Source organism: Aspergillus multicolor (assembly GCF_047715735.1).
Source record: "Aspergillus multicolor strain CBS 133.54 unplaced genomic scaffold BDW74scaffold_11, whole genome shotgun sequence".
Taxonomy (NCBI): domain Eukaryota; kingdom Fungi; phylum Ascomycota; class Eurotiomycetes; order Eurotiales; family Aspergillaceae; genus Aspergillus; species Aspergillus multicolor.
Window position 1 is genome coordinate 789138 of NW_027395962.1, and position 23660 is coordinate 812797.

At 53.8% G+C, this 23660-nt stretch overlaps 11 protein-coding genes across 11 annotated transcripts; 4 read left to right on the forward strand and 7 right to left on the reverse strand.

The window, feature by feature from the left end:
• Positions 1 to 861: 861 nt before the first annotated feature.
• On the reverse strand, positions 862 to 1417 carry BDW74DRAFT_177994 (uncharacterized protein; the record flags this gene model as incomplete). Its single annotated transcript, XM_073729062.1, has 3 exons — positions 862 to 984; positions 1026 to 1215; positions 1296 to 1417. The coding sequence occupies 3 exons, from the start codon at positions 1415 to 1417 to the stop codon at positions 862 to 864; spliced, it is 435 nt and encodes a 144-aa protein (XP_073584352.1).
• Positions 1418 to 2702: 1285 nt separating this feature from the next.
• BDW74DRAFT_177995 (uncharacterized protein) lies at positions 2703 to 3748 on the reverse strand (the record flags this gene model as incomplete). Its single annotated transcript, XM_073729063.1, has 3 exons — positions 2703 to 2810; positions 2861 to 3424; positions 3494 to 3748. 3 exons carry the CDS (start codon positions 3746 to 3748, stop codon positions 2703 to 2705), a joined length of 927 nt encoding a protein of 308 aa, XP_073584353.1.
• A 1380-nt stretch (positions 3749 to 5128) lies between these two features.
• On the reverse strand, positions 5129 to 6031 carry BDW74DRAFT_18302 (uncharacterized protein). The gene is made up of 2 exons (XM_073730399.1): positions 5603 to 6031; positions 5129 to 5491 (listed from the first exon to the last, which is right to left on the reverse strand). The coding sequence occupies exons 1-2, from the start codon at positions 5935 to 5937 to the stop codon at positions 5257 to 5259; spliced, it is 570 nt and encodes a 189-aa protein (XP_073584354.1). The 5' UTR covers positions 5938 to 6031; the 3' UTR covers positions 5129 to 5256.
• A 1924-nt stretch (positions 6032 to 7955) lies between these two features.
• On the reverse strand, positions 7956 to 9957 carry BDW74DRAFT_185147 (carboxylesterase/lipase family protein). Its single transcript, XM_073730979.1, has one exon. It carries the CDS (start codon positions 9858 to 9860, stop codon positions 8184 to 8186), a length of 1677 nt encoding a protein of 558 aa, XP_073584355.1. The 5' UTR covers positions 9861 to 9957; the 3' UTR covers positions 7956 to 8183.
• A 386-nt stretch (positions 9958 to 10343) lies between these two features.
• On the forward strand, positions 10344 to 12321 carry BDW74DRAFT_177998 (Zn(II)2Cys6 transcription factor; the record flags this gene model as incomplete). Its single annotated transcript, XM_073729064.1, has 4 exons — positions 10344 to 11096; positions 11174 to 11606; positions 11679 to 11893; positions 12007 to 12321. The coding sequence occupies 4 exons, from the start codon at positions 10344 to 10346 to the stop codon at positions 12319 to 12321; spliced, it is 1716 nt and encodes a 571-aa protein (XP_073584356.1).
• A 738-nt stretch (positions 12322 to 13059) lies between these two features.
• Positions 13060 to 15111, forward strand: BDW74DRAFT_177999 (uncharacterized protein; the record flags this gene model as incomplete). The annotated part of the gene is made up of 1 exon (XM_073729065.1): positions 13060 to 15111. The coding sequence occupies one exon, from the start codon at positions 13060 to 13062 to the stop codon at positions 15109 to 15111; it is 2052 nt and encodes a 683-aa protein (XP_073584357.1).
• A 44-nt stretch (positions 15112 to 15155) lies between these two features.
• Positions 15156 to 16477, reverse strand: BDW74DRAFT_18329 (SDR family oxidoreductase). Its single transcript, XM_073730479.1, has 3 exons — positions 16279 to 16477; positions 15430 to 16221; positions 15156 to 15370 (listed from the first exon to the last, which is right to left on the reverse strand). The coding sequence occupies exons 1-3, from the start codon at positions 16336 to 16338 to the stop codon at positions 15233 to 15235; spliced, it is 990 nt and encodes a 329-aa protein (XP_073584358.1). The 5' UTR covers positions 16339 to 16477; the 3' UTR covers positions 15156 to 15232.
• On the reverse strand, positions 16478 to 18385 carry BDW74DRAFT_185152 (Zn(II)2Cys6 transcription factor domain-containing protein; the record flags this gene model as incomplete). The annotated part of the gene is made up of 2 exons (XM_073730980.1): positions 16478 to 18239; positions 18290 to 18385. The coding sequence occupies 2 exons, from the start codon at positions 18383 to 18385 to the stop codon at positions 16617 to 16619; spliced, it is 1719 nt and encodes a 572-aa protein (XP_073584359.1). The 3' UTR covers positions 16478 to 16616.
• Positions 18386 to 18703: 318 nt separating this feature from the next.
• Positions 18704 to 19761, forward strand: BDW74DRAFT_167802 (Kelch repeat protein; the record flags this gene model as incomplete). Its single annotated transcript, XM_073726740.1, has 2 exons — positions 18704 to 18863; positions 18917 to 19761. 2 exons carry the CDS (start codon positions 18704 to 18706, stop codon positions 19759 to 19761), a joined length of 1005 nt encoding a protein of 334 aa, XP_073584360.1.
• A 1038-nt stretch (positions 19762 to 20799) lies between these two features.
• BDW74DRAFT_152893 (uncharacterized protein) lies at positions 20800 to 21360 on the forward strand. The gene is made up of 4 exons (XM_073724440.1): positions 20800 to 20954; positions 21012 to 21043; positions 21110 to 21155; positions 21217 to 21360. Exons 1-4 carry the CDS (start codon positions 20844 to 20846, stop codon positions 21229 to 21231), a joined length of 204 nt encoding a protein of 67 aa, XP_073584361.1. The 5' UTR covers positions 20800 to 20843; the 3' UTR covers positions 21232 to 21360.
• A 613-nt stretch (positions 21361 to 21973) lies between these two features.
• Positions 21974 to 23251, reverse strand: BDW74DRAFT_178004 (uncharacterized protein; the record flags this gene model as incomplete). The annotated part of the gene is made up of 5 exons (XM_073729066.1): positions 21974 to 22157; positions 22226 to 22375; positions 22466 to 22630; positions 22712 to 23111; positions 23164 to 23251. 5 exons carry the CDS (start codon positions 23249 to 23251, stop codon positions 21974 to 21976), a joined length of 987 nt encoding a protein of 328 aa, XP_073584362.1.
• Positions 23252 to 23660: the final 409 nt, after the last annotated feature.

Sequence of the window (23660 nt, forward strand, 5' to 3'; positions counted from 1 at the left end):
CTGATTTGGTTGCAATTGAGTTGGTTGTTCGGATGTTTTCTTGTTGATGATGCAGGTAATGGGAGCGGTAGATGGGGGTTTATATACCTATAGAACGGATGCCAAAGGGGGCTGTGTATCTGTATAGTACCATCTACAATGTAAACAAAGTCCCTCATCCAAGACAAAGACCTGCATACTCCCCGCTGCAGGTACACGCCCAGCCCAATAATAAACTGTGCAGCCTAATGCTCAGTCTCTTGTTTAGTTCGTATAGCGATTTGGCCCCCACGGGCTAGGCGTAGTCCCCGCTAAAGCCACCAGCTAAGCGACCGGGCGGACCCTGGAATTAGTGGGCCGCGCCAATAATCGGGGGTGTTATGCGGGAGCCTAATAGAACTTCATGCTATGCTGTGGAGAAGGAGGCTTAGAAAGAGTTCTTGGCCGGTGAGCTCATAGCTATAGCTCTGTGAAGCGTATCTATCAGGGTCTAGGTGTAGTTTGTTGCGCGATTTATCCGGATACGCTGTGGACCCTGGCAAGTTCGTCTTGATTGTTTTGACTTAGGCAGACAGATATTCTCTTAAACAATCTCGCCTTCCACGATCATGCCATTGCCGAGACATACCACAACTGGAGCTCGAGTGAATGCATCAGCGAACCGGAAAGAACTCCCAAGAAGGCCATACCCAGCAAAGGAGAACCTTGAAAGGGAAGTCCCAAGAAATGATTCCATTGGTGTTCGTGTTAACCCTAAGTCCAGCCAAGCCAGCATTCCTCAGTATAACGCGAACACTAGTCCATAAATCATGCCCACTAATCCCTAATCCCATTATTTCCCATCCTTCCTCTCCATCCCTTCATGCTCTTTCCTTCCTTAAATCAACACTCCGTCCCAAAAACAACCTCGTCAAACAGCACAACCCCCTGACTTCCAGCCCCCGGTCCCCCAAAGCTACATATAGCAGCAAGGTTAATCGTAGTGTTCCGCTCAGTCGGCTGAATCTGGCCGGTGAGCTGTTGCCATCCAGAACTCCAGACCAGACCGACGCGATCTCCGCACCCTCGGCGTTGGGATCCTCGCCGAGATACGCGCGCACGGTGCAGCTGTTCACGGAGGATACCGGGACTGCGATGTTAAATTGCACAGTTAGGGTGTAGGGCTTGGTGGTGTCGAGCCAGTAGAGGCCTTGGGTGGAGGTGCCGGAGGGGGTGGATTTAGTGGTAGTGATCTCGCTGGTGGGACAATGTTAGTATAAATTGAACGTTGGTGGTGCACTAGGCATGGTAGATGTTGAAGGAGATGGATTACGTACAGGTACTTCTCCCCGGCATAGGCAAGCTCTCCAGTCTGCACGATCGCGACAGTGCCAGCGGCGAGATACCAGGGCTCGAGGCCGCCCTCGAAGCCGAAGTTGCTGATGTCGTTGCAGGCCATTTTGCTTGTTAGTTAGGCAATTGATGAAGATTATGCTTGATTTGTCGTTGTTTTGGTAGATTGAGTGAATGATGATGATGATGACGAAGGATACACAAGTGGTGGGTAAAAGAGGGTTTATGTACCTAGTGCATTGGACGCCTAGGGCGCTGTGTAACTATACAAACATATTTTTAATCGACAATTCCAACCCAAATCTGAAGTACGGAGTACTGGACGAGGCTGAACATGCAGTTTGGTGATACAATGCAAGGTCATCAATGCAGGACCAAACATTGCCAATCAGCAGATTTGTGCAGCTTAATGTCTCTGGCCTTACCCTTGGAAGGCTTGAGGGCAGCGCGGTATACTCCTTAGTTGGGATGATCTATGATGATCCCGAGGTCAGCCGTAAGCCACGCTGCAGCCGTAAACCTTGTTGGTCCAGTCACACCCTGATCTGCGGTTTTGTTTTTACGGGTAGGGGGCCTGATATAAAACCATGCTTCACGATTGGCGTCAACGCTGGGGCACTCTGTCTTACATGGTTGCGAGCTTCTGGCTTGGCGTGCTATGTTCAGCGAAAGAAAGGCAGGTTGCTATGGCGTTAGGTACTACCAAGTGTAAAGATGCTTTTTAGGGCTGCGAAGCATGCATACAGGGTCGGTAAGAGATTAATTAAAGCCACTCGATCCGAGTAGCTTATATCTCAAGCATCACACATAGCTTTTCGGCTGCGAGAGCTTTAGTAGCTCTATAATTTCGCAATGCCCTATCTACTGGTCCACGGACGGATCGCCATAAGGCGTCCAAGAAAAAGAAATGAGACAGAGACGGAGAAGTACACGCGGCGCCGAGAGCTACTGTAACCATCTGATTTGGCAACAGGTCTTTCCTCTAGGTTCCATTTATATTTCAGAGTGGGCTTTGCGTAGCTTTAGACAAGGGAACAGTAAGGCGAAATTGGTTCTTTGGCACGCGATGGCTACGCATATTGGTATTTCACTGAATACTGATGCAGGCGGAACGTCCCTGAACTGTAGCTTACCCCCAGGAGCCCTTTACCAATTCTGAGGAGGCCTGCTCCGATGCTCTTCTCACTTTGAAAGGGCGTGGGAAGGGGTCTGTTGGCACTCCTAATGGTGCCTGGTGTTCGTGCCTCAGGATGGATAAGATTAGAAAGAATATAGTTCAGTATAGGGAATATTATGTCATGATAACATGCAAGATAGTAAGCGAGTCCCAGGGCCTCCTAATGCTCTGTCTGACTCCAAAGCTATTCCACTAACTTTACCCAATTCCCAAGCTACTCAGCCTTCTCCCCCTCCACAGCGAACTGACAAGCCCCAGCCTGCCCAGCATGATCTTCCGCAAATACCGCCGGAAACCCCTTATCCAACCCCTCATCCCCCTCCTAAATTCCTTGCCCTGCATCTCCGCCTGTAACGTCTCCTGCAGACTAACCTTGGGATCCGGCAAAAACACCTCCGCAAACCAAATAAACGACTCAACCACAAACAGCACAACTCTCACAAGCACCGGATTCACCGGCTCAATTTGATGCTCCCTCAGCGCCTGCGGCAAACTCAACGCAACAGGCAGCGCACGGCCAAGACCCCTCAAACCCCGCAGGAAAAACCGGTACGCAAACTGGTCAAATCGCGCCTCCGCAATGTAATGCCCCTTCTCCGTAACCTGCAGCCCGTGGTCCTCGATCCCCTGACAAAACGAGACCATGCTATCCCAGTCACTAGGAAACTTTGCGTCCGGGTGGCTGGTCATAGGAATCCACTCGTCCAATGGCTTCCCCGGCACCTCGACGAAAAACAACCTCCCCATCTCCCTCCAGAACAAATGCGCCGCGATCTTCTGCTTCTCGCTAAAGCCCGCCAGACCAAGTCTCGTACGCAGGCGGTGTACCGAAATCGCCGTGAAGCACAACACATACGTGAAATCCTCCGTGTGCGCAAAGTGCCCCGGGTACAAGGCCGCATAGTGCTCGTGCCGCTTGTCAATGGCGTGTACGGACTTGCGCGTCTCCGCAGCGTGCGGCCCATGATACCACCAGACCGAATTATGTTACTGCGTTTCGTGGACGCGCGAGGTCGCGGCGTGGATGACTTTGCCGCCGTCGCCGCGCCGCACGGCTTCGGAGCCCCAGGGCGTCGCGATGAAGTTGGAGAATGTGGTCGCGTAGATGAGATTCTGCATTAGGTTTCCGCCGGCGGTGTATTCGATTGGCAGGCGCCAGATTTTGGCGTAGTCTTTGTAGGGGTCGGAGGTGGCGAGTTCGTGGTGCAGCCATTTGTAGGGTTTTTGGTTGGAGGGGGTGGATTCGGATGAGGGAGGCATTGTTGGTAGGTATTGGGTTCTTGAGTAAGAGGGTGGAGAGGTCTGGAGGGATGTAATGATGTAGTTTATTCTTGGAGGATATACGGGTAGGAATAGGATGGTTTATATACCCTGCCACCCCAGGCAAAGGGGGGCAAGCATTTCTACCAAGCGGATGATTGACATCCAGCGCCGGCACCCCCGCAAGATTAGCTTGCAAGCGAGCTACGTAATTCCTGTTGCAGATTAGCTTAGCTTCGATCATGACTGCTCTCGGACGCGCCAACATTCCTTGAACCGCTCACTAAGCGGCTTCACGTGCCCCGAGAAAACTCCCTGGGGACAAGATCGGCTGCTCGGCCGCTCGGCCCAACCCCTTCTTCCCTTTCCAATTTGCCATGGACAACTACCGAATATACACATATATGTTGAACACGGTATTGACGCACTTACTACTGAATGCCATGCCGAACAACCTCCCTAGAGGATGTCTATGTCAAGCTTCTAAATTTTGCAGCACAGAACGACGGGAAAATCCTATCTCTGATGGAACAAAGTACCGTCCCATGGTAGTAGGTTACGCGGAGTGTGGAAAAGCTCAGACAGTATTATACTTATCAAAGCACATGTACAAGCAAACAGAGAAACCTGCCGGGTATCTCTGGTCTTGGTCTGAGGTCAAGGCCTCAAGGGACTGTGATAGGAACCATGCATTCCATTCTCTGGTCCCTGGTCAACCTCTATGAAGCGCATCATTATGTATATGGTGCACCTGGAAGGAGTTTTACTCGATGACATGCAGAGTGATCAAAGAACCCAGCAAGTACCATCAATAATAAAGCCTCCATGGTTCGAGGCGGAGGAAACAATGCTGTCATACGGCGGTGCCATCGCTCACAACCTTGAACACCATTTATGATCGGTACTGCCCTACCTACCTAGGGTAGAGTTAGAGACCAGTTGACCTCTAAACTACCTACCATGTGCTATAGGTACAGCACCGCAATACTACGGCATCATGGTACTCGGGTACTACTGTATATCTAGGTAGGATCCAATGGAAATGGCAGCATAATATGGCAGGATAATCAAGAATGCACCCCCCACCCCCGCGCAATCCTCCAAACAACCGCCACCTCTTCAAACCCACCAACAAGCCGCATAAGATGATCGCGCAGCCTCCGATTCCATGTGTACGGCCGCTGGCCCGCGCGGTTCTGACCGTCCCAAGCAAAGTCAAGATCCAGATTCCCCCGTCCACTACGCGTCAGTAGCTCCGTCGTCGACAAGCCATGCAGTACTTGCGCGTCCGCCCGTGTCAGAACCCCTGTTTCACTGCTACTATCCGTTTGAAGACCCCTCCACGCAGCCCTCTTCACAGCTGGCGCCCAGAATTCCGCCAGCGCAACCTCACTTTGTGCCTGCACATAGTCGTGTTCATGCGCATGTCTGCTGGGTTGCCCTGCAAACGGCAATGGTGCGGATGCCCTCCACTGCGCATGCACAACCTCATACCGTCTCTCCAACACCTAGAGGACCGGCCACACAACCATGCACAGCTGAAGCGCACCGCATAACCAACGGACCCACGGCATCACACGACACCGATTCACCCAGTGCGGCGAGTAGAATGTCACGGCCGTCTGGGCTGTCGTGAGATCGAAATCGATTGAGCCGCGGTAGTTTAGGGAGCGGATGTGTCGGGTTAGAGAGGTTTGGAGGGTCTGAATATTGAGGTCGAGGGTTGAGCGGTGGATTGTGAATCTAGAAGCCGGATTCTGTGTTAGTGTGGTGCCATATAGGTGGGTAAGGCATAGTGGGGAGTATGGTACTAAGTATAAGGAGTGGAACGGGGCACGGGGCACGGGGGCTCACGACTTGATGGGTGAGGTGTCGCTGCAGTAGCGCTCGCACCACTGCTTCATATCGCTGGCGACGTATGGAAGAGCAGGTATGCTAGAGGAAGGGTCGGCATCGCCGCCAGCCTCGCTGTTCGGAAGTGCCGAGTACGCGTAGTCAGAGTCACTGCGTTCACTATGGAACCTTGCTTTTGGATAAGGTTGTGTAGGAGAATGAGTGCGACCACCGAGGGCTCCGAGAGCTTGAGCAGGGCGCGCATTTCCATCCTGAACCACGATCGTCATGCAATCCTCATCCTCATATCCATGTCCCTGTAACCATCCGCCTTCTCGTCCAGAATAAGGAAACATAGAATCCGCCAGATCAAGCTTAAAGTCAAAGTCCACGACCGTCGTGGGCCTCTTCCACCTCCAACCCTTCGCCTGCTTGCATTTCCGCCGATGAGACTTCTTGCTCGTGCCTATAGTATGCGAGCCGCGGATTCGGAGAATCGGCCGCGGGGTAATCGGAGCTGCCTACAAGTCTCATGGAATAGCTCGTCACTGCTGGTTGAATAGATCGGTGCAAGGGTCACGGACTGGCCGGCCGAGAGTGCGGGAGACATCTCGCCACCGCGCAGGATATAGTCGGCGTTCACGAAGTGAGGGATTCGAGCGCTGCATCTGCAGGATGTCTTCGATGATGGTGACCCGGGACCTGCTGTCAAGGGCATGTACGCGGCCTCTGTGTACGGCGGCGGCAGGTCGGTTTCCCGAGGGTGGAGTGATGGCTGGGATCCCGACCATGCTAGCAGGGGATACAGGGATTTAGATGACTCCTGCATGGCTGACGTCGAAGTATCCGTGGCAATGATTGCAATCAGCCGGTTGCAGCGGATAGATAGTATGGTATGACACCACCTTCAGCGTTAAGTCAGGCTTGCATCATGCCTACGTACGCCCGGCGCCTGCGTCATGCGCAGAGTTTGACACGACAAGAGTGACGAGGCACGTTGAGCCGTCAGCCTGTCCCAGACTCCCAGTTATCGGCCGGTGCCTGGCCCAAGCCACTGCCGGTCCAACCCGGACTTTGGACACGGCGGACATTGTGGCTGAAACGTTCACCGAGTTCGAGTCCTACCTATCTTCGGTCCTTCGGAGTCGGAACTGTGAGGAGAAGAGCGGTCCCAGTGGATTTTGCACTGCCACCTACAAGCGCCACCGGGCATCAGGATCCGGGATTGGCAGCCGAGCTGGAGCCTGGAGTAATAGGATACTCTAGACCGGCGGGGATGGAGCCACGCGTTTGACAGAGCTGTACTAGCTAGGTTAGAAGGAAGCAGTAATATGCCTACCTGCTCAAGGACAAAAGGGTGTGATATGGTTATGACAGCCGAATATGCGATTCCCTCAGAAGTCCGAACATTGCATGGCCATTGAGACCAGACTCAGCCTCGCTCTCCGAGCTCGGATTTAAGGATCGGACCTTCTGACCATAGTGGGTCTGCTGGACTTTGCTGTTCGAACCCAAGTTTGCATGCCATCATCATGAATTCACGATATGCTGTGACCTCCGAGATCGGGAGTGGTTCGTAGGTACTGTAAAGAACCAGGAGACACTGGCCGGCTTGGGGGCCGTATCTCTACCTATGGTAGTTGGCAAGTTGAATGGTACTCAAGCTACGATGTTAGATCACGGCGTTGGGAATCAGATAGTAAGCACCTTGATGCTAGCCCTAACAAATCATAAGGAGCAGGACATGGAGCCACGGGTACCTCCAGTCTGAATCATGAATCCTCCCGCGGCAGACGCGTGTGGTGATCTAGGATCTTATTCGATATTACTCTTCAATGATAACAATACCTCTGGCTCTGAACCTTGGAACGAGTCATGGCCCCCTCGGGGGTCCACCTAGAACCGTTTGCGCCGATCTGATCCGATGAATTTGTGGCCTGAGTCCGATGGCATCTCCGACGAGAGGTGGCGGGAACCAACTTCTGACAAGTTAGAACCGATGTTTCCCCGGGAGTTTCTACGTCGGAAGTAGTTAAGACTTGGAACTATTCATATTCACCGGCATCGGACTGGCGGTTGCAGCTGGTGCTTGTTGGAATGGTTCCTTCCCGTCTGCTGATCTACTGGGGCGTCTTGCACCTTAAAATAAACCTTTCGATTCTTGCCGCGAGCCAGGTTTGCTGAAATGCAAAAAGTAAGAAAGGCTTGCCGTTACTTTTATACATGTCATAGATAGGAGGTGAGAGACTGCAACATTCTGTAACATATAAGTCCTGCTTTATTCAAATAAACAGTAAGTCTCTAAATACGAAGTTGAAGAAAAGTATAAAACATGCTCTCCGAGCAGAAGGCCAAACAACGAGCTAACGATGTTCGAGAGGGAAGCTGCAACCATAGGGACGGACAGACCCAGCCGGAAACCTCCAGCTAGAGTTTGGGAGTCTTCGACAGAAGCTCCGGCTTGACCACCCTGGGCAGACAGAACCACGGCTTTTCTACTCGAGCGTTCAAGCCCTAGCCCTGGGTCCTTGTAGTCAGACGTAGCGGTCCAGCCATAGCTCTATCCACCCGTCAATCCCATGGCAATGGCATGGTATGGTATCTAGTAAGCCTTCTGGCTGTCAAAATACTCCATCACAAACTGCACCTTCTCCTCACTCGCAACGGGGATCTCCCCAAAGCCATCCCCCAATTCCATAACAACAACCGGCTTGCCACTGCGTGAGTTGGGCTTCCACTGCGGCAGTTTACCCTTCTCTCCAGAAGCAGCATACGACCCACCGACATTCGGATCCAGCGTCTTCGCAAAGTTCGCCCAGTACGCCGACATCTTCTCGGCGATCGCATAGTCCTCCGCCGTGAAGGGGTACATCTCCGCACACGCATACAGCGCGTTCAGCGCGTACATGATCTCCGACATGTGGAAGGCGCCCTCCGTCTGGCCCGGGGGCGCATGTGTCCAGAAGTACGTGTAGAAGTTGGACTTGGCGGATTCGTACCATTCTGTTGCGTACGCCCACGAGCCGACCTTGCCCTGGTCCCGCGCGGCGTCGTTCCAGGCTTCGTTGGCGACACTGGCGTTGTTGGCGTCTGGGTATAGGGTGAAATAATTCGAGGCGAGGGCGCCGTAGCGCAGGGTGTTGTACTTGCGGTATTCGGGAACGGTGTAGTTTGTGGTCGTGGACGCGCCGGACTCGTCGCGCGTGTTGCCGGTAATCAGGGGGACGTCGTTGGCCGGGCCGTGGCGGAGGGTTTGCATGTAGGTTGATGGCAGGACGTAGTTGTCCAGCACGGGCTTGAAGATATCGGGGAATCCGGCGGAGAGGGCGGTGATGGGGTCAATCCAGGTGGTATTGACCTTGTCTGTGGAGCCCTGCATGAGTTGTTCGGTGGAGAGGGTGCGCAGCTGCGCGATGGACGAGACGTTGTGGAAGGTGGTGTAGTTGAGGCCGTGGGCGAGGGCGGCGGACATGTTGTTGTAAGACGTGGCGAGGCCGGCGAGCATGGGGTCGTGCGGGTAGCGGATGCCCGACTGCGAGATGGCGCCGTGGAAGAGGCCGGAGAAGAGAGGGCTGTTGACGGCGTGGTAGACCTGCGAGGAGCCGAAGGATTGGCCGGCAATGACCACGCGGTCCGGGTTGCCGCCGAAGTTGGCGATGTTGGCCTGCACCCACTTGAGGACCTCGAGGAAGTCGAGGACGCCGTAGTTGCCGGAGGTGTGGTGGCCGGTGGCGTGAAAGCCTTCCTCGTTCAGCTCGGGGTGTGCCAGGTAGCCGAAGGCGTCGTCGCGGCGGTTGAAGGAGACAAGGATAACATCTTTCAAGGCCATGCCGCCGCCGTACCAGGCGGCGATATTGCTGGACAGGTCGGAGCCCTGGTTCCACACCATCACGGGCAGGCGGGCGTGGGGAGTGGCGGCGTTGGTCCAGATGTTAAGGTTGAGGCAGTCCTCGCTAAAGTTGGAGGACATGGCGGTTGGGCAGGTGTGGCCGAAGCTGGAGGCGTCAAAGGTCTCGTTCCAGCGCTGGCGCGGCTGAGGCGCCTTCCAGCGGTTGTCATAGCTGGTGTCGGCGGCATAGGGGATGCCCAGGAAGGCGGCGACGTTAGACTCGGACTTGTTGAAGTAGGTCTGCAGGGTGGCTTCGTCGAAGTACTGGAATCCTTTGACAGGGCCGTACGTGGTGTCGATGGGCTTGTCCCAGAGCTGGGCCTGAGCAGTGGCGGCACCCATGGCGAGGGCAGCAAGCCCTTGCTGGAGAAATGAGCCTAGAGCAGGCATGGTCACTGACAGTGACAGTTATAGTCAAGATAAAGGAGAGACGAGAAGAGAATGAATGGCTGGAGGTTGATAAGAGTATGAGCAGCGACTATGACCCTTTATATCCTTCGAACACGAGGTATATCCATTATACTCCCCAGGCAGCACCATACTGGACTTTTGTGATGACGACGCCTTCTGCAGTGTTTCTCGAAGGATAGAACTCCACCGGGAGATAGCATAGGTATGTACCCAGGGGGGTATATTCTTCAGGGTCCGCCTAATTCCGATCGGGCCCACTTGCACAGGCCTAAAGCCGAAATTACGGAGCCCACCCGGCCAGTTTCAGCCAATCTGGGCCAATCAGGGACAACTCGTGCCCCATTAAGTCATGCAGGGTCTCGCTGGAAACCGAATCCCCGAGAAAAGTTCGTTGTACACCGAGTTTATCCACTCCAACTTCACCTCCCTAGACTACTACCGCAACTTCTCTGACAAACCAGAATGAATCAGTCGGAGCCCTCGCGCCCGACACGGCGGCGAAATGCCTATGCCTTCATGGCATGCGAAACATGTCGTGCAGCAAAGTTGAAGTGTAGCGCGCACATCCCCTGCACCCGGTGCCACCGACTCAATAAACCATGCGTCTATCGACGGTTGATGAGACGGCGCCGAGGGGTATTCCCATCACCAAACGTACCAGGAGATGGTCTAGACTCCGCATGCCGCGGTGATGACTTCCGTCCTGAGCAACGCTTGCCCCCTGCATGTGGCCGGTTCGGCCGACCTGATACCGCACCAGCAACACTCAATGAAACCACCGACACCGCAGTATACCGTTTCCTTCGGAATATCTTCACCGGCCCAGAGCCATCCAGGACCCTCTCCCCAAGCACGTTCCAGGCCTTCACCTCCCCATCCCCCTGGGAGCTCCTCCCCTTCACGACGGCAAGCAATCCCGACCTGCAGTACTTGCCGACCGACCTGACGACCCGGTGTTTCGGCATCTACGTCGCATCTTTATGGCATCTCAATCCGTTCCAGCCCATCGTCCTCCTCCAAGCCTCGCTCTGCGATGTCCTCGGCGCCGTAGGATCCATCCACTCCTCAACCCCTATCGACCGGGCAAATGCCCTAGCTGTACTTGCTGTGGGCGCGTCATGCACAGAGTACCACGCCTTCGCAGCGTACCTGCATCAGAAGTCGACGCAGTACGCCGACGAGACAGTAGTGGACCACGATCCCAGCATGGCTGTGGTGCAGCACAACCTGCTTCAGATGAGTGCATTCTCCATAACCGCAGACCATTGGAACTAACAATCCAACACGCACAGTACCAAACACACATCAACCAGCACGCAACGGCATATGCGATGCTAGACGATGCCCGGGCCCATCTAGCTCTGCTAGGCCTTGAATCTTCTGGCACCCGCACCGCACCGCACTCACCAACACTTGTCACCCTAATCGGTTTCGAGCGCTACATCGCCCTGTGCATGGGCCGCCCGTCAAACTTCCCCGACGACCTCTGTCCCCCAGACGACCATCTCCCGCCCGCTCTATTAGCCGTCAGCAAGTTCTCGCTCGTCGCGTCGCAGATCACACGGGCGCAGCAGGAGCTCCGCGGGGATCTGAATGCCCTAACGCAGGCTTCATACGAACTACATCAGCGCCTTAACATCTTTCTCCTGGAGGCCTCGCATCGATGCCGCTCGCTATATATAAATGAGCAGCAGCGGGTCGAGGTCGAGATTCTGATTTGCGTTCGTAAGTGGCATTTCCAAGAATGTTTAAGGGAGAAGACCTGCTGATTAAGGACATGGTTTGAACCCTAAACAGTCTTCCACTACGGCATCCAGATCCTTTTCCGGCCGTTTCTGATTGCGAAGATCAAGTCCCTTCAGTTAAGCAATGCGCCATCGCCATCAGCACCCTCCCAAACCTCGGGCTGCACCCCCAGCCTCACCGACCTCGCAGCCCCCTACGCCGTCCGCGCCGCCAGGTCCATGATCTCGCTGATCGGGCAAGCCTTCTACTCCGGCTCTGTAGTCAAGGTCCGTTGTCCCTTCAATGAAGCGCACTGCACATATACCGTATCCCATAGCCCTAACCACAATCCCCGTGCTACACGAGCAACTAGATATCCACTAACAAAAGACGGAAACAGGACCTCCCCCCCAACGCCTCCTTCATCGAAAGCGCCTGCCTCTCCCTCCTCCTCGCAGCCCTAGGCGAGAACCTCCACCGCAGCTCGGCCTCGCTCGCGCAATACCTTGGCGATATCTGCCGGGGGCTCGGATACATGGGGCAGATGTCGTGTCAGGCGACTGTGGCGTCGCGTGTCCAGAGGGTGGAGGCATTGCTTGCGGTGAGCGGGTTTGAGGGGGTGGGCTTGGGGAGTGGTGGCCATAGTAGTTATATGCATGTAGTTCCTGGGGTCCAGAATCAGCCGGTGTTGGATGAGTTGTTGGCTGGATATTGAATGCCTTCCAAGCTTTGAGGTTATGGAGTGGGGGAGCAGGGGGGTTAGATCTGGCTTTTAGGTAGTAGAGAAATGATCTGGAGTTAGGGCTGGACATACCTAATATCGATACGCAGTTTGGCTGCCAGCAGGAGCATATTTCCACTTGATACCCATGCATACACAATATTCCGTGCTTATTTTTTGGATTCGACTGCCGCCCATCCCCTCCTGTACCTATGGTACCGGCTGGCGCTAGACGAGCTGAGCAGGCTATGGTGCCCTATCTTTGGTGTCCTGCCGATATTGCATGTATGAAGCTATGGTATCCCTGTCCGTCACGCTATCGAAACCTCATGCAAGAGCCACAGACCCCTCCGGTCAGTTTAACCCCTGCTTCGCTTTGCCCTTGCCGGAGAAATCCCCGCGCGCAGTGAGATTCCTAGGCACTTGCATCGGACCCCCGCAGATCAAATTGAATAAACTCCGTGCGGGGTGCGGCGCCAATCCAGGATTCCTGAAGAATAACATCATACCAAGACCCGATCGGACAATCAACTAACCCCTGTTTCCCGTCTACCTGATGCAGGATTTACCCGTGAGGAACTTGCAGGTGAGGTTGGAGGTGCGGGGATTCCGGCTTGGGGCTCAGGGAGGTGGGAAATATATATAATCCCCAATCCTCAGAATAACAACCCATCCAGCAGGCCGCGTTACGACTGCACTGAATCTGAAGTTGGCCCCATCCCATCTAACATAATGAAACCCAAAACAATCTTACCCCTCGCTTGTCTCCTCGGCGCAGCCACCGTCCATGCCCAAAGCCTCAACAACACAGCCCTACTCGAAGAATACCTCGGCCCCGACGCCCCCTGGTACGACAACCGAATCCCGCTCTTCGAAACCTCAATATCGTCCATCGAAGAAGTCTACTACTACCGCTGGTCCCTCTTCCGGTCCCACCAGCGCGACCTCGGCAGCCTCGGATACATCAGCACCGAATTCATAAACGACGTCAGCTGGCAAACAAGTCCCTGGGCGATCCTCATCGATGCCGCGAACTTCCACCTCCGTGAAGGGCGCTGGTGTCGCGACCGGCGCTTTAAAGAGGATTACGCCACTGTTCTCTTTGGTCCGCAGACGTACCCGTATCAGTTCAGCGAGGTATTGGCGGATGGGGTGTGGCAGGGGTTTCTTGTTGATGGGGTTCTCGAGGATGGGGTGTCCCGCTTAGAGGCGATGGTAAGCGTGTATGAGGGGTGGAGCGATGAAGTTCTCACCGGCGGGGTCGGCGGATATGACGAGTCCAAAGGGTTATATTGGATTCAACCGCTCGACGACGCAACGGAGTACACGATCTCCAGCATTGATGCGAGCGGCGGTTATGACGGGTTTCTTGGTGGCGAGGCATTCAGGCCGAGTATCAACGCGTATCAATATGCGAATGCGAAAGCGATTGCGAATCTCGCTTCTCTATCTGGGGATACCGATCTCGCGAGCACCTACGAAGATAAAGCAGAGACACTGAAAAACCTCACGCAGGCGTATCTCTGGAACAGCACGTTCGCGCACTTCATCGACCGCTTCTACGTCAACAACGAGAACGTCACGTACTGGGATCCGATCCGGGGACGGGAGTTGGTCGGGTATGTCCCCTGGACACACGACCTGCCCGATGACAGCGAAGAATACGCGGCTGCGTGGACGCATATCCTGGACTCTGAAGAGCTGGCTGGGAGTCATGGTCTGCGCACCAACGAGCCAAGCTACGAGTACTACATGCGCCAGTACAGATACGAAGGCGAGAACCCGGAGTGCCAGTGGAACGGGCCGGCGTGGCCGTACCAGACGACGCAGGTCCTTACGGCGTTGGCGAATCTGCTAGACCACTATCCCGTCTCTTCTGCCGCGGGGATCTTAAACAAGAAGGATTATAATAGGATCCTAACGCAGTACGCAGAGCTGCACTATAACCCTTCCTACGGCGGGATACTGAATCTGGAAGAGGATTATAATGCCGACACAGGTGTTCCGATCGTGGGATTGGCTAGGTCCCCGCACTATTTCCATTCGGGCTTCATTGATCAGGTTATTGCGGGTTTCGTGGGGATCAGACCTTCGGCTGAGGATGTTCTTGAGGTGAACCCGCTGGCGGACGGGGAGAGCGTGGCTTATTTCCGGCTGCAGGATGTGCTGTACCACGGGCATAATGTTTCTATCCAGTGGGATGCCGATGGGAGTCGGTACGGTGCCCAGGGGCTGCAGGTTGAAGTTGACGGGGAGATTGTCGGCAGCTCAGATGAGTTGATTCGTCTATCTGTTAATATTACCCGCCTTGAGCCTCCAGCTATCGAAAGGCCGCTCGCGAAATCCATCCAGTTAGCGCTGGACTCCGAATATCCCGTCGGCAACGTCTCCGTATCTGGCGTGGAGGCCGCTGATATCCACGATGTCATAGACGGACGCGTGTGGTTCTACCCCGAGATCAAGAACTGGTGGGATACGCCGGAGGGGAGTGGAGAGGAGATCTGGTACGAGGTTAATTTTGGGACTGTGGTTGAAGTGACCAGGGCGGAGATCGCGTTTGCGGTGCATGAGGGGAGTAATGTTGATGTGCCGAATGCTTATAAAGTTGAGTATGTGGATGGGGATAGTTGGGTTGGGGTTAGGGTTGATGGGGAGTATGGCGAAGCTATTGGGAATGGGGTCACGAATGTTGTTTGGAATGCTGTTACTAGTCAGAAGGTGAGGCTGGTGTTTACACCGAAGGATGGGGTTGCTGTGAGGTTGGTTGAGTTTAAGTTGTTTTAGATCACGGCACGTACGTAGGACATTGACAGAATGATTTTCGAGAGGATCATAAGAATAACCTGTTCATTTTAGGGCTATCGACCGTGTCATAACATCAATCATGCTAACATAGAACAAAATACTAGACGTACTGAGTCTCGTAAGGGAGCTCGCCGAGTTTCTCCTTCAAGATCTGCTCCGTCAACTTCCACAGATTCTCCTGGAGATCGTGTTTCTGCGCGTCGCTAGACGGACTGGTCGGCTTGCGGTCGGGGATGATCTGCACCTTAGTCAATACACAGCCCTCATTGGCCACGAGTAGAGATTGGATGGACTCACATATTGCCCCTGAATCCCCTCCTTAGCAACATCCTCACCCGTCGCAGCAAACAGCGCCGGCCGACACCCCTGATCCACCGGATCGCCCATAAACGGCCTTACGACGGCAACGCCAACCTTGCCCAGCACACCATACGCATCCTCTGCCTGCTTCTGCTGGTCCGTGCTGATAGCGCCAGGATGTGTCGCGTTCATCCAAGGCCCGCTCTTGGCGTCAGAGTTAAAGCCTAGCTGGCCCTTTTCTTTACGCTCTACCAACCCGCGCGCATAGAGGATGAGCGCGAGCTTCGTGCGGTTGTACAGCTTCGCCGGCCCGATGTCGTTGTTCAGCTCGGATGCGGACTCGAACTTCACCTCGCTGCTGCTGATCGCGCGGTGAAGATCAGAGGATTGCAGCACGAGACGCGAGTCTGGGGTTTTCTGCAACAAAGGCAACAGAATCCGGGCGATGTGGAATTGCGAGATGCAGTTGACCTGCATGTGGCTGTCGATCCCGTCTTTGCTTAGGCCGTAGGGCCCGACGCCCAGGCCGGCGTTGAGGATGAGCGCGTCGAGCCGGTCGAGTTTTGATGACAGCTCTTTGGCGACCTTATCGGTTTGGTGCAGGTCTTCGAGCTCGATTTGCATGCTGTGCACTTTGCTCACGTCGCCGTATTTCTTGAGCCCCTCGGTGGCTTCTTGGATGTGTTCTTCTTTTTTGCCGAGCAGGTACAAAGCTTCGGGGTTGTGCTGGAGGATGTGTGCGCAGATGCCGAAGCCGATTCCGGCGCTGCCGCCTGTGACGACGTAGACCTGTCGTTGAACTTTAGCATGGGAGGTTCATGGGCGGATACTGAAGCTGGGGCCTACCTTTCCAGAAAGATCTGGGATGTCAGTGTTGGGATTGTAGGTGTTGCTGCTTCCGAACATGATGGCGGAGTTCGTCGGTTTCGTTTGGTTGGTGTCAATCAGATGTCTAGAGTCCAGGAGGGTCCAAGAGGGTCTGGTGTTTTATTCAACCGCCACGGCAGTCGTTCGGTCAGGGTGACGTCAGCCGATGAAGAGTGTCATCACCCTCGCATCGCCGAATCAGCATGTGCTGCACATGCAGTACGCTTTATGAGCAAGAGCGAAATCAAGAAAAGAGTTTGGGGGATAGCGCTTTCCTCCAATCGTGGTTTCGTGGGCGATCGATCGACCGATCTACCCTAGGGCAGCGCAACCCGCTTCACAAAATACTTCCCTTCCCCATCCTGTCCACAGACAACAAGTGCCAGCTGTTCATTCACATCCAATAATTTCGTCTTGGGCGTATCCTCTTTAACTGCTGGGAGCATGAATTTAACGTCTCTCTTCTGTTCCCAATATATCGCAAGAAGGCCAACGATTCGTTTGGCCAGATGGGTTGGGTAATGCGAGTGTTCGTACCCGCGGCCGCTAGATTCAAGAGCTGACCAGAGGTCATCCAGGATGTAGTTGAAGAGGTCGGTGGACTTGGCAACCAGGCAAGTTTGAAGGAGGATCTCGGTCAGGCTGAATGTGTAGACATCAGAAGTGACGCAGTCGGATAGTTTAAGGGTGCTCAGAACGTGCAGGAAACGTTGGGTGTGTTTTGAGAAGTTATCGGCGCCTTCAACTCTGTCTTCATCGAACATCATCTCGCAAAGAATGGAATATAGGGCGTTCATTGCGTCACGGTGTGTTGAGAATGGCATCGAGTTGTCCGGCGATTGAGTCTCATTGAGTCGCGATTTCCAGACTTTCAATCTCTCGCGCTGCACGTCCAATAAGCCCTGGAGATGTGATCCGCGGACGAAACCATCTTGGGCTTCTGCCCATTCGCCCGCGCTGTTGTCCTTACCGAGACATTGGTTGAGAAGCTCATGCGTGGCGCCACCGAGGTTCCGGGATGTCTCACATACCTCTAGATTCCCCGCGACACATCGAAACACCACGATCCTCGTTCGAAGCTCAATTGTCTTGATGAGTATATCATAAATGAGGTCTTCAGTGCTCATTCCCATGACGCAACCCATATAAAGGTTCCCGAAAGAATCCGGGTACAGATTCGGCCCGTGCGCACTGATCCCTTCACCATCAAGTAGCATAGCAGGTGGTTTACCGAGTCTATGAGAGACGCAGAGCCGATACCACATCTGCAACGCTTGGACTCCGTCTGGTGACCGGGTGAGGCTTTCTCTATTCTTCCAAACAAACCGGACAGTTTCCCACACTGCGAGACGGAATTGGAGGTGGTTTGTCGAGGCGTGGTGGTAGTAAGCCAATATTGTCAGGGCAATGAGGATTCCTGGAGCTTCAGAGAGAACGTCTAGAGTTGTCGCACTTCGACAATACGCGATGGCTTCGTCATGATATTTGCGGGCCTGATTGATATGCACCTGATTAGCAAGCGGACTGCATACTGTTCTTCTGGGGTCGCCTGGTAAGGAGCGAGTCTGGACTTGAGCGTTCAGCATCAAGAGGCTGGATGCCGAGATGCACAGGGCAGCGAATCGTAAGTACGGCGCTTGAAGGACTCTGTGGTCGAACTGCAACCCGTCGGCTGGGAGAAGATGGCAAACGTGAGAGATGAAATGGTTCAAGTAGTGAGCCTCTGCGTTGAACTTGGTATCTATCGCGACAGGCAGGGGCGAATTGTGGCGGGCTGCGCGTGGACTCCAGGATGTCAATGCCTTCGCTTGAAATGATGAGCGATTTTCCTTGCTTTGGAAGGACTGCTTATCGGCATTTCGGAACGAATACACCAGGCCATAGCTGCACTGCAATCTCAGGCGTACGCAAGCCCGGCAACCGGGCTTGGCTTCGTCACACTGGGAGGGTCAGCGGCGCACGAAATCTTGTCTCGACCGGGATGGCTCACCTTCTTGCCCCTCTTTCGGCACGGTCGACATCCGGAGTGGCCTCGTTTGATCTTCCGGGCGCTGGTCAGGTTTGATGGCGTGGACAGAGTTGGCATGATGGCGAGGAGATGTTGGAGAGATGGAGAGGAAGAGAATCAGACCATCTCCACAAGCGAGACCACGCTAACCCGGTTGGGTCAAATTATACGCCGGCGGGGATGGGGACCTTGGGGACTGTATATGTACCGCAGAATTACCAGAGATCTGCACGTCAACCTCAAGATGGGCAAAAAATACGCTCATGATAAGTCTAGTCATGGTCGCCTATATAAGCGCTCTGAAGTCCAAGGCAACTTCACTCCTCTCGACCATTTTCATCTCAAACGACCGTTCTTTCCCTCGCAACAACGACTCGTCAAGTCACCTGATCCAACATGATTTCAGCAGTCTGGAAGAAGCTCTTGAGTGATGATTCCATCCAAAGGTCATCTCAAACTCTTTCGATAATTGGAAAGAGTGCTTTCATCTATGGCGGAGAATTGAGACCCCGCGAGCCTGTCGACTCGGCTGTTTACCGCTTACCAACTGACAGCGGTAAGAAGGCCACATCCTGACTGATTAAACAAGAGAAACTAACCTTCACACAGACGAGATCTCGAAGAAGGCCATAGCCAAGATCCCTGGCGGTGAAACCGCTCCATCACCTCGAGTTGGCTCTGCATCTGCAGTGCTCGGTGGAAAGATCTACATCTTCTCCGGTCGCGGCGGAATAGCCATGGCCCCAATCGAAGAAGAGGGCAGCCTGTGGGTATTAGATCCGTCAGCCGGTGATGGCGAATGGGCTCCAGTCAAGCCCATGGGCTCTCAGGCACCCTATCCCACTGGACGAAGCTACCACGCCCTCACAAGCGACGGCAAAGACACGATCTTCCTGCACGCGGGATGCCCCGAAAAAGGCCGACTCCGCGATTTTTGGGCCTTCAACATCGCGGACCGTAAATGGACCGAACTACCATCCGCCCCTGGCCCAGAGCGCGGCGGTACATCGATCGCATATCTCGACGGCAAAATCTACCGGATGAACGGCTTCGACGGCAAGACAGAGCAGGGTGGCGCAATGGACGTGTTTGACCTCGCGACGAGCAAGTGGAGCACGATTGAATATACGGCAAATGGAATCAATGGTCCCAGCCCGCGGAGTGTGAGCTGTCTTCTCCCAGTCAAGATCAACGGCAAGCCATCGCTGGTAACCCTGTTTGGCGAGCATGACCCCAGCAGTCTGGGCCACCAGGGGGCAGGAAAGATGCTCTTGGACGTGTGGGCGTTCGACATCGCGGGGCAGAAGTGGACCGAGGTCTCTGTGGAGGGTGAGGTCCCTCCGTCTCGAGGATGGTTCGATGCGGATGTGCTGGGCGAGTCTGACATTATTGTCCACGGAGGACTTGCGGAGTCGAACGAGCGGTTGGGCGATGTATGGTTGTTGCAATTTTAGCTGTTTAGTATCTACCCAAGTATAAATAAGGATCATGTTCCTTCCTATTGTTCATTGCCAGCAACTAGACACTGTAGGGCGTCACAGAACCGCTTCTGAATGGAACAAGGCTCTCTCCAAGATGACGTTAGGTATGGTAGGTGGACTCAACCTGGGCAAGTGCGATGGACCACCAGCTTGCCCTGCATGAAGGCAGTTAGGCCCCACGAAAAGAAAATAACGATTTCTTTTCCCATCCCCTTCCTCATGTATTCAATCGTCTGCGCTCCAGGGCTTCCAGGCTGAATGCGTCTCGTGGAATTCAATGTATTGATAATAGAAGCTGATCCTAGTTTATGTCAACTGGCGGCAATGCTCCGCCCAATATTGCTCCAGCTAAACCTATTCAAGCTGCGATTCTCAAGTTGAAGAGTGGTGACTTTTTAGAAGGCAACGCTGACACGCCTTGAAAGGGACCTGTGCAGAAGCAAACACAAGCCCAGCCGCAGCCAAGCTGGGGCCAAAGCCACTTGATTCGCTACCTCTCTTTATCTGTGCTTTTTCTTTAGCCCCGCGTGGGCTGACGGTTGGCGTCTCTTGGCTCGACGCCTCGTCCGCTGATATACTGAGGTCAGGCGCTGATCACTGCAAGGCCCCCCGGCGGCTGTGCCTGGAGGAAACACCCCGCATGTTGGCATCCAAATTATTGGACATTAGCGAGGGTACGACGATACTCTTTTCCATATTGATAACTTGGACAGGAGTTGCCCAGCACTAGGCGTCCAGGGTCCAGGGTCTTTCCTTGTTGGATCTGACCCTGTGCGCTTCTGTGAGCTGTTGATTGGAGGATGTTTTTGTTGGCTAGGGTTTTCTTACTCAGCTGAGATTATAGTTTGCTTGGGTCTGTACTTTGTTTGTTACAGCTTGAGTTGAGATGAGCGGAGAGAAGAGAGCAAACGTATAAATAGGGCCTCGTTTGCATCACATTGCTCATTTTCCCTCACCATCGCACCATCTTCATTCCATCCAAGCAACCAAACACCAAGCCCTAGTATTCTCCCTATATTCATTATCCCACTTCCTCGTTCATAAGTCCAGTCAAGATGCGCCTTATCGCCGCCTTTACTGCCCTCCTGGCCCTCGCCTACGCTGCTCCCTCGGTGGAGTTGGAGAAAAGCTCGCTCGACAAAAGGCAGCAGGGTGAGAACTGCATTGTATGTCAACTCGTCCTTTTTCTCGTACATACATGCTATGGTATTAATGTCATCTAGGAGGTCTTCTTCCCTGACAGCTGTTCGGCTCGGTGAGATACATCTCTGACCCCCCACCGCTAGGATTATCTCACAGTAGAACACTAACGTCTATGTAGCGGCTTGGTCGAGTGTGATGGTGCAGGCTCTATACGGATTTGCTGCGTATGTTTCACCCACTTGAGGTTGTTGAGCCCCTCCAACTGGCTGATTTTGTTGTTGCTAGACTCGTTGCTACTAAGGCATCGCCGATTTCAATGAGGCGTGTACTTGAACCTAGGGTGTTTTGGAGATTGACGACATTTGTTTGATAAATAGAGGAGCAGATGAGACCTCGGCTGCCCCTTTTATAAAGTACGCTCTATCAACGTGGAGAGGCTAGTTATACGTGAACATGATTTCCAGCTTCCAATCCATGCATACCAGGTCTTGTAGTACTCCCGTTATGGCAAAATATGCACTCCTACCTGCTATATATCATGGTTATACTATATACTTATTAGTAAATCAAGTCAAAACATACGTATCCCCCGTCCTGATTTTCAACGCTTCATATAACATGTATATCATCCCCTTCCTCTCCATGCTTTCCATTAAAGTCAGGTACCTTGGCCTTGCGACGAAACCTCCGTCTGACTAACCGACTTGCTTGCAGCAGTCCCTCTCTTCCTCTCGCTCCGCTCCTCCTCCGCCACAGAAACGCGATACCCAATATAATCCCCAACCCAACGCTCCCAGCCCCAATCGCAATCCCAGCTCTCGCACCGCTCGTCAGCTGGATAAAATGCTTGGCCGACGTACAGGTATAGCTCCCTGAGCCCTCAATTCCACCGAGGAAGTCATTCACCGGTCCACAGTCGAGCTTAAGGTCGGAGTTTATGTATACGCTCCCGAAGTGTTGCAGGTTGGGGAGGTTGATCCTACCCTCGGACTGTTAGTCTGCTGTTCATGAAAATGAGGGGCACATGGGTACAGGAAATGGCTTACTCGTCAATTGGACCGGTCATGCTCAGGCGCCCGATGTTTCGTATGGGCAAGTCGACGTTGAGAGTGTTGTGGGTGTCGATGTAGATGTATTGGCTTGTGTTTTGTAGCGAGGATAGGTCGAGGCTGGGATGGAATGCACCGTTAGCAGTAGCAAGTTGGATTTCGTAGAGAAGACCATGGCTAGTATTAGAGTGTAGGTAGTTTGCAACACCCCAGTGTGCAGGTGGTAGGGTAGGTAGGGTACGTACCTTGTAATATTTCCCTCCAGGCGAAGATCCCCTCCCAGGCTGCTCAACTGCGGAAAGCTCACAGGCGCTGGGGCTTCAAGGACGCGGATGACGATCTCCGATCTATCCTCGTCGTCCTGTACCAGGGTCTGGAGGTTTGGGAATGAAATCCTAGACAGCAGTGTTAGCTTCGTCATGGCTGAGAAGTCCTTTACTATAGACGTGAAATAAAGACACATGGAAAACCGCAAGGAGGCATACGCTTCAGCCTTGACTGCGAGGTTCATCCGTGTGGCGGTGGTTAGAGATGGTATTGTGAGATTCATCGCACTTGCAATGGAGCTGTGGGTCTCGAAAATGCCACGTTTATCGACACTATATATTTCGAGGCTGCCGTTGACCGTTTCCAGCGAGGGGAGATGGACACTACCTCCAGCTATTGTCAGTCACTATAATGTAACCTTACTTCAAGGTATGTATCAGACATGGGCAGCGACGAACACCTACGTTGAATATTTACCAATTAGTGTAAGACCACGTCCGACACGAACCAGAGACTCGAGATTCACCTCGCTCCCGGGCGCCGCCTGTCCCAGCGTCAAGCTCTCGGCGGTCCACAGCTTCGGCGCCGAGAAGCTTGACGCGGCCAGATCGGGGAGGTAGATGCGGTCGACGGACTCAAGATCAGGCAGGTCGATTGACGTCGGATGCGAAGCTGAGAACTCATGCCACATGGAGATGACAAAGTTCTGTGTGATGTTGCGGACGCCGTTGAGGACGAATGGGCCGGTAAAAGACCCGTTTATTAGGATGCTGCCGTTGATGACGGGGCAGTTGGCTCCGATGATGTCGAGTTGTTCTTGGGTTTCGACGTAGAATTTGCCGCTGCAGTCCTGGGCATAGGAAGCTGGGGTAGGTAGTCGGTGTAAGTTCCAAAGGATTGTGGAGGGGTCACTCACAGAGCGGCAGGAGGGATAGCCCCCCAGCCAGGCCAAAAGCTTTATACAATCGCATCTGGACGGCTCGTGGTAATGTGAAAATCAACATTGGTGACGAGCAGATGAAATTCCAGAATCAGGAGGTCACGAATCCCTCCCCAAGAGACCTAATGCTGGGCGTAATGTCGGCTATGTCGAACTATACCAATCACGAACCCTGCCCGTTATACCGAGGCGCCGTTGGTTCCAGGTGGCCAATCAGCCCTAGGGATGCTCCTACCAAGACCGCCGGGGCGTCTTTAGGCTCTTATGTTGGCGCTGGGGAGTTTCTCCGTGGCTTTTCCCGGGCGTTCAATGGCAACGGCACCCCACACTTTCTCCGGACTTTTAGAATGGAAATATCCGATGAACAGACCATAAGGATTGGGGTACGGGACGCAGGTTACCCTGATATGGAGGCGGGGGGTATAGTCTCGTACACGAACTATCGGTCCACAGCTAGACATATCCTCCAGGCA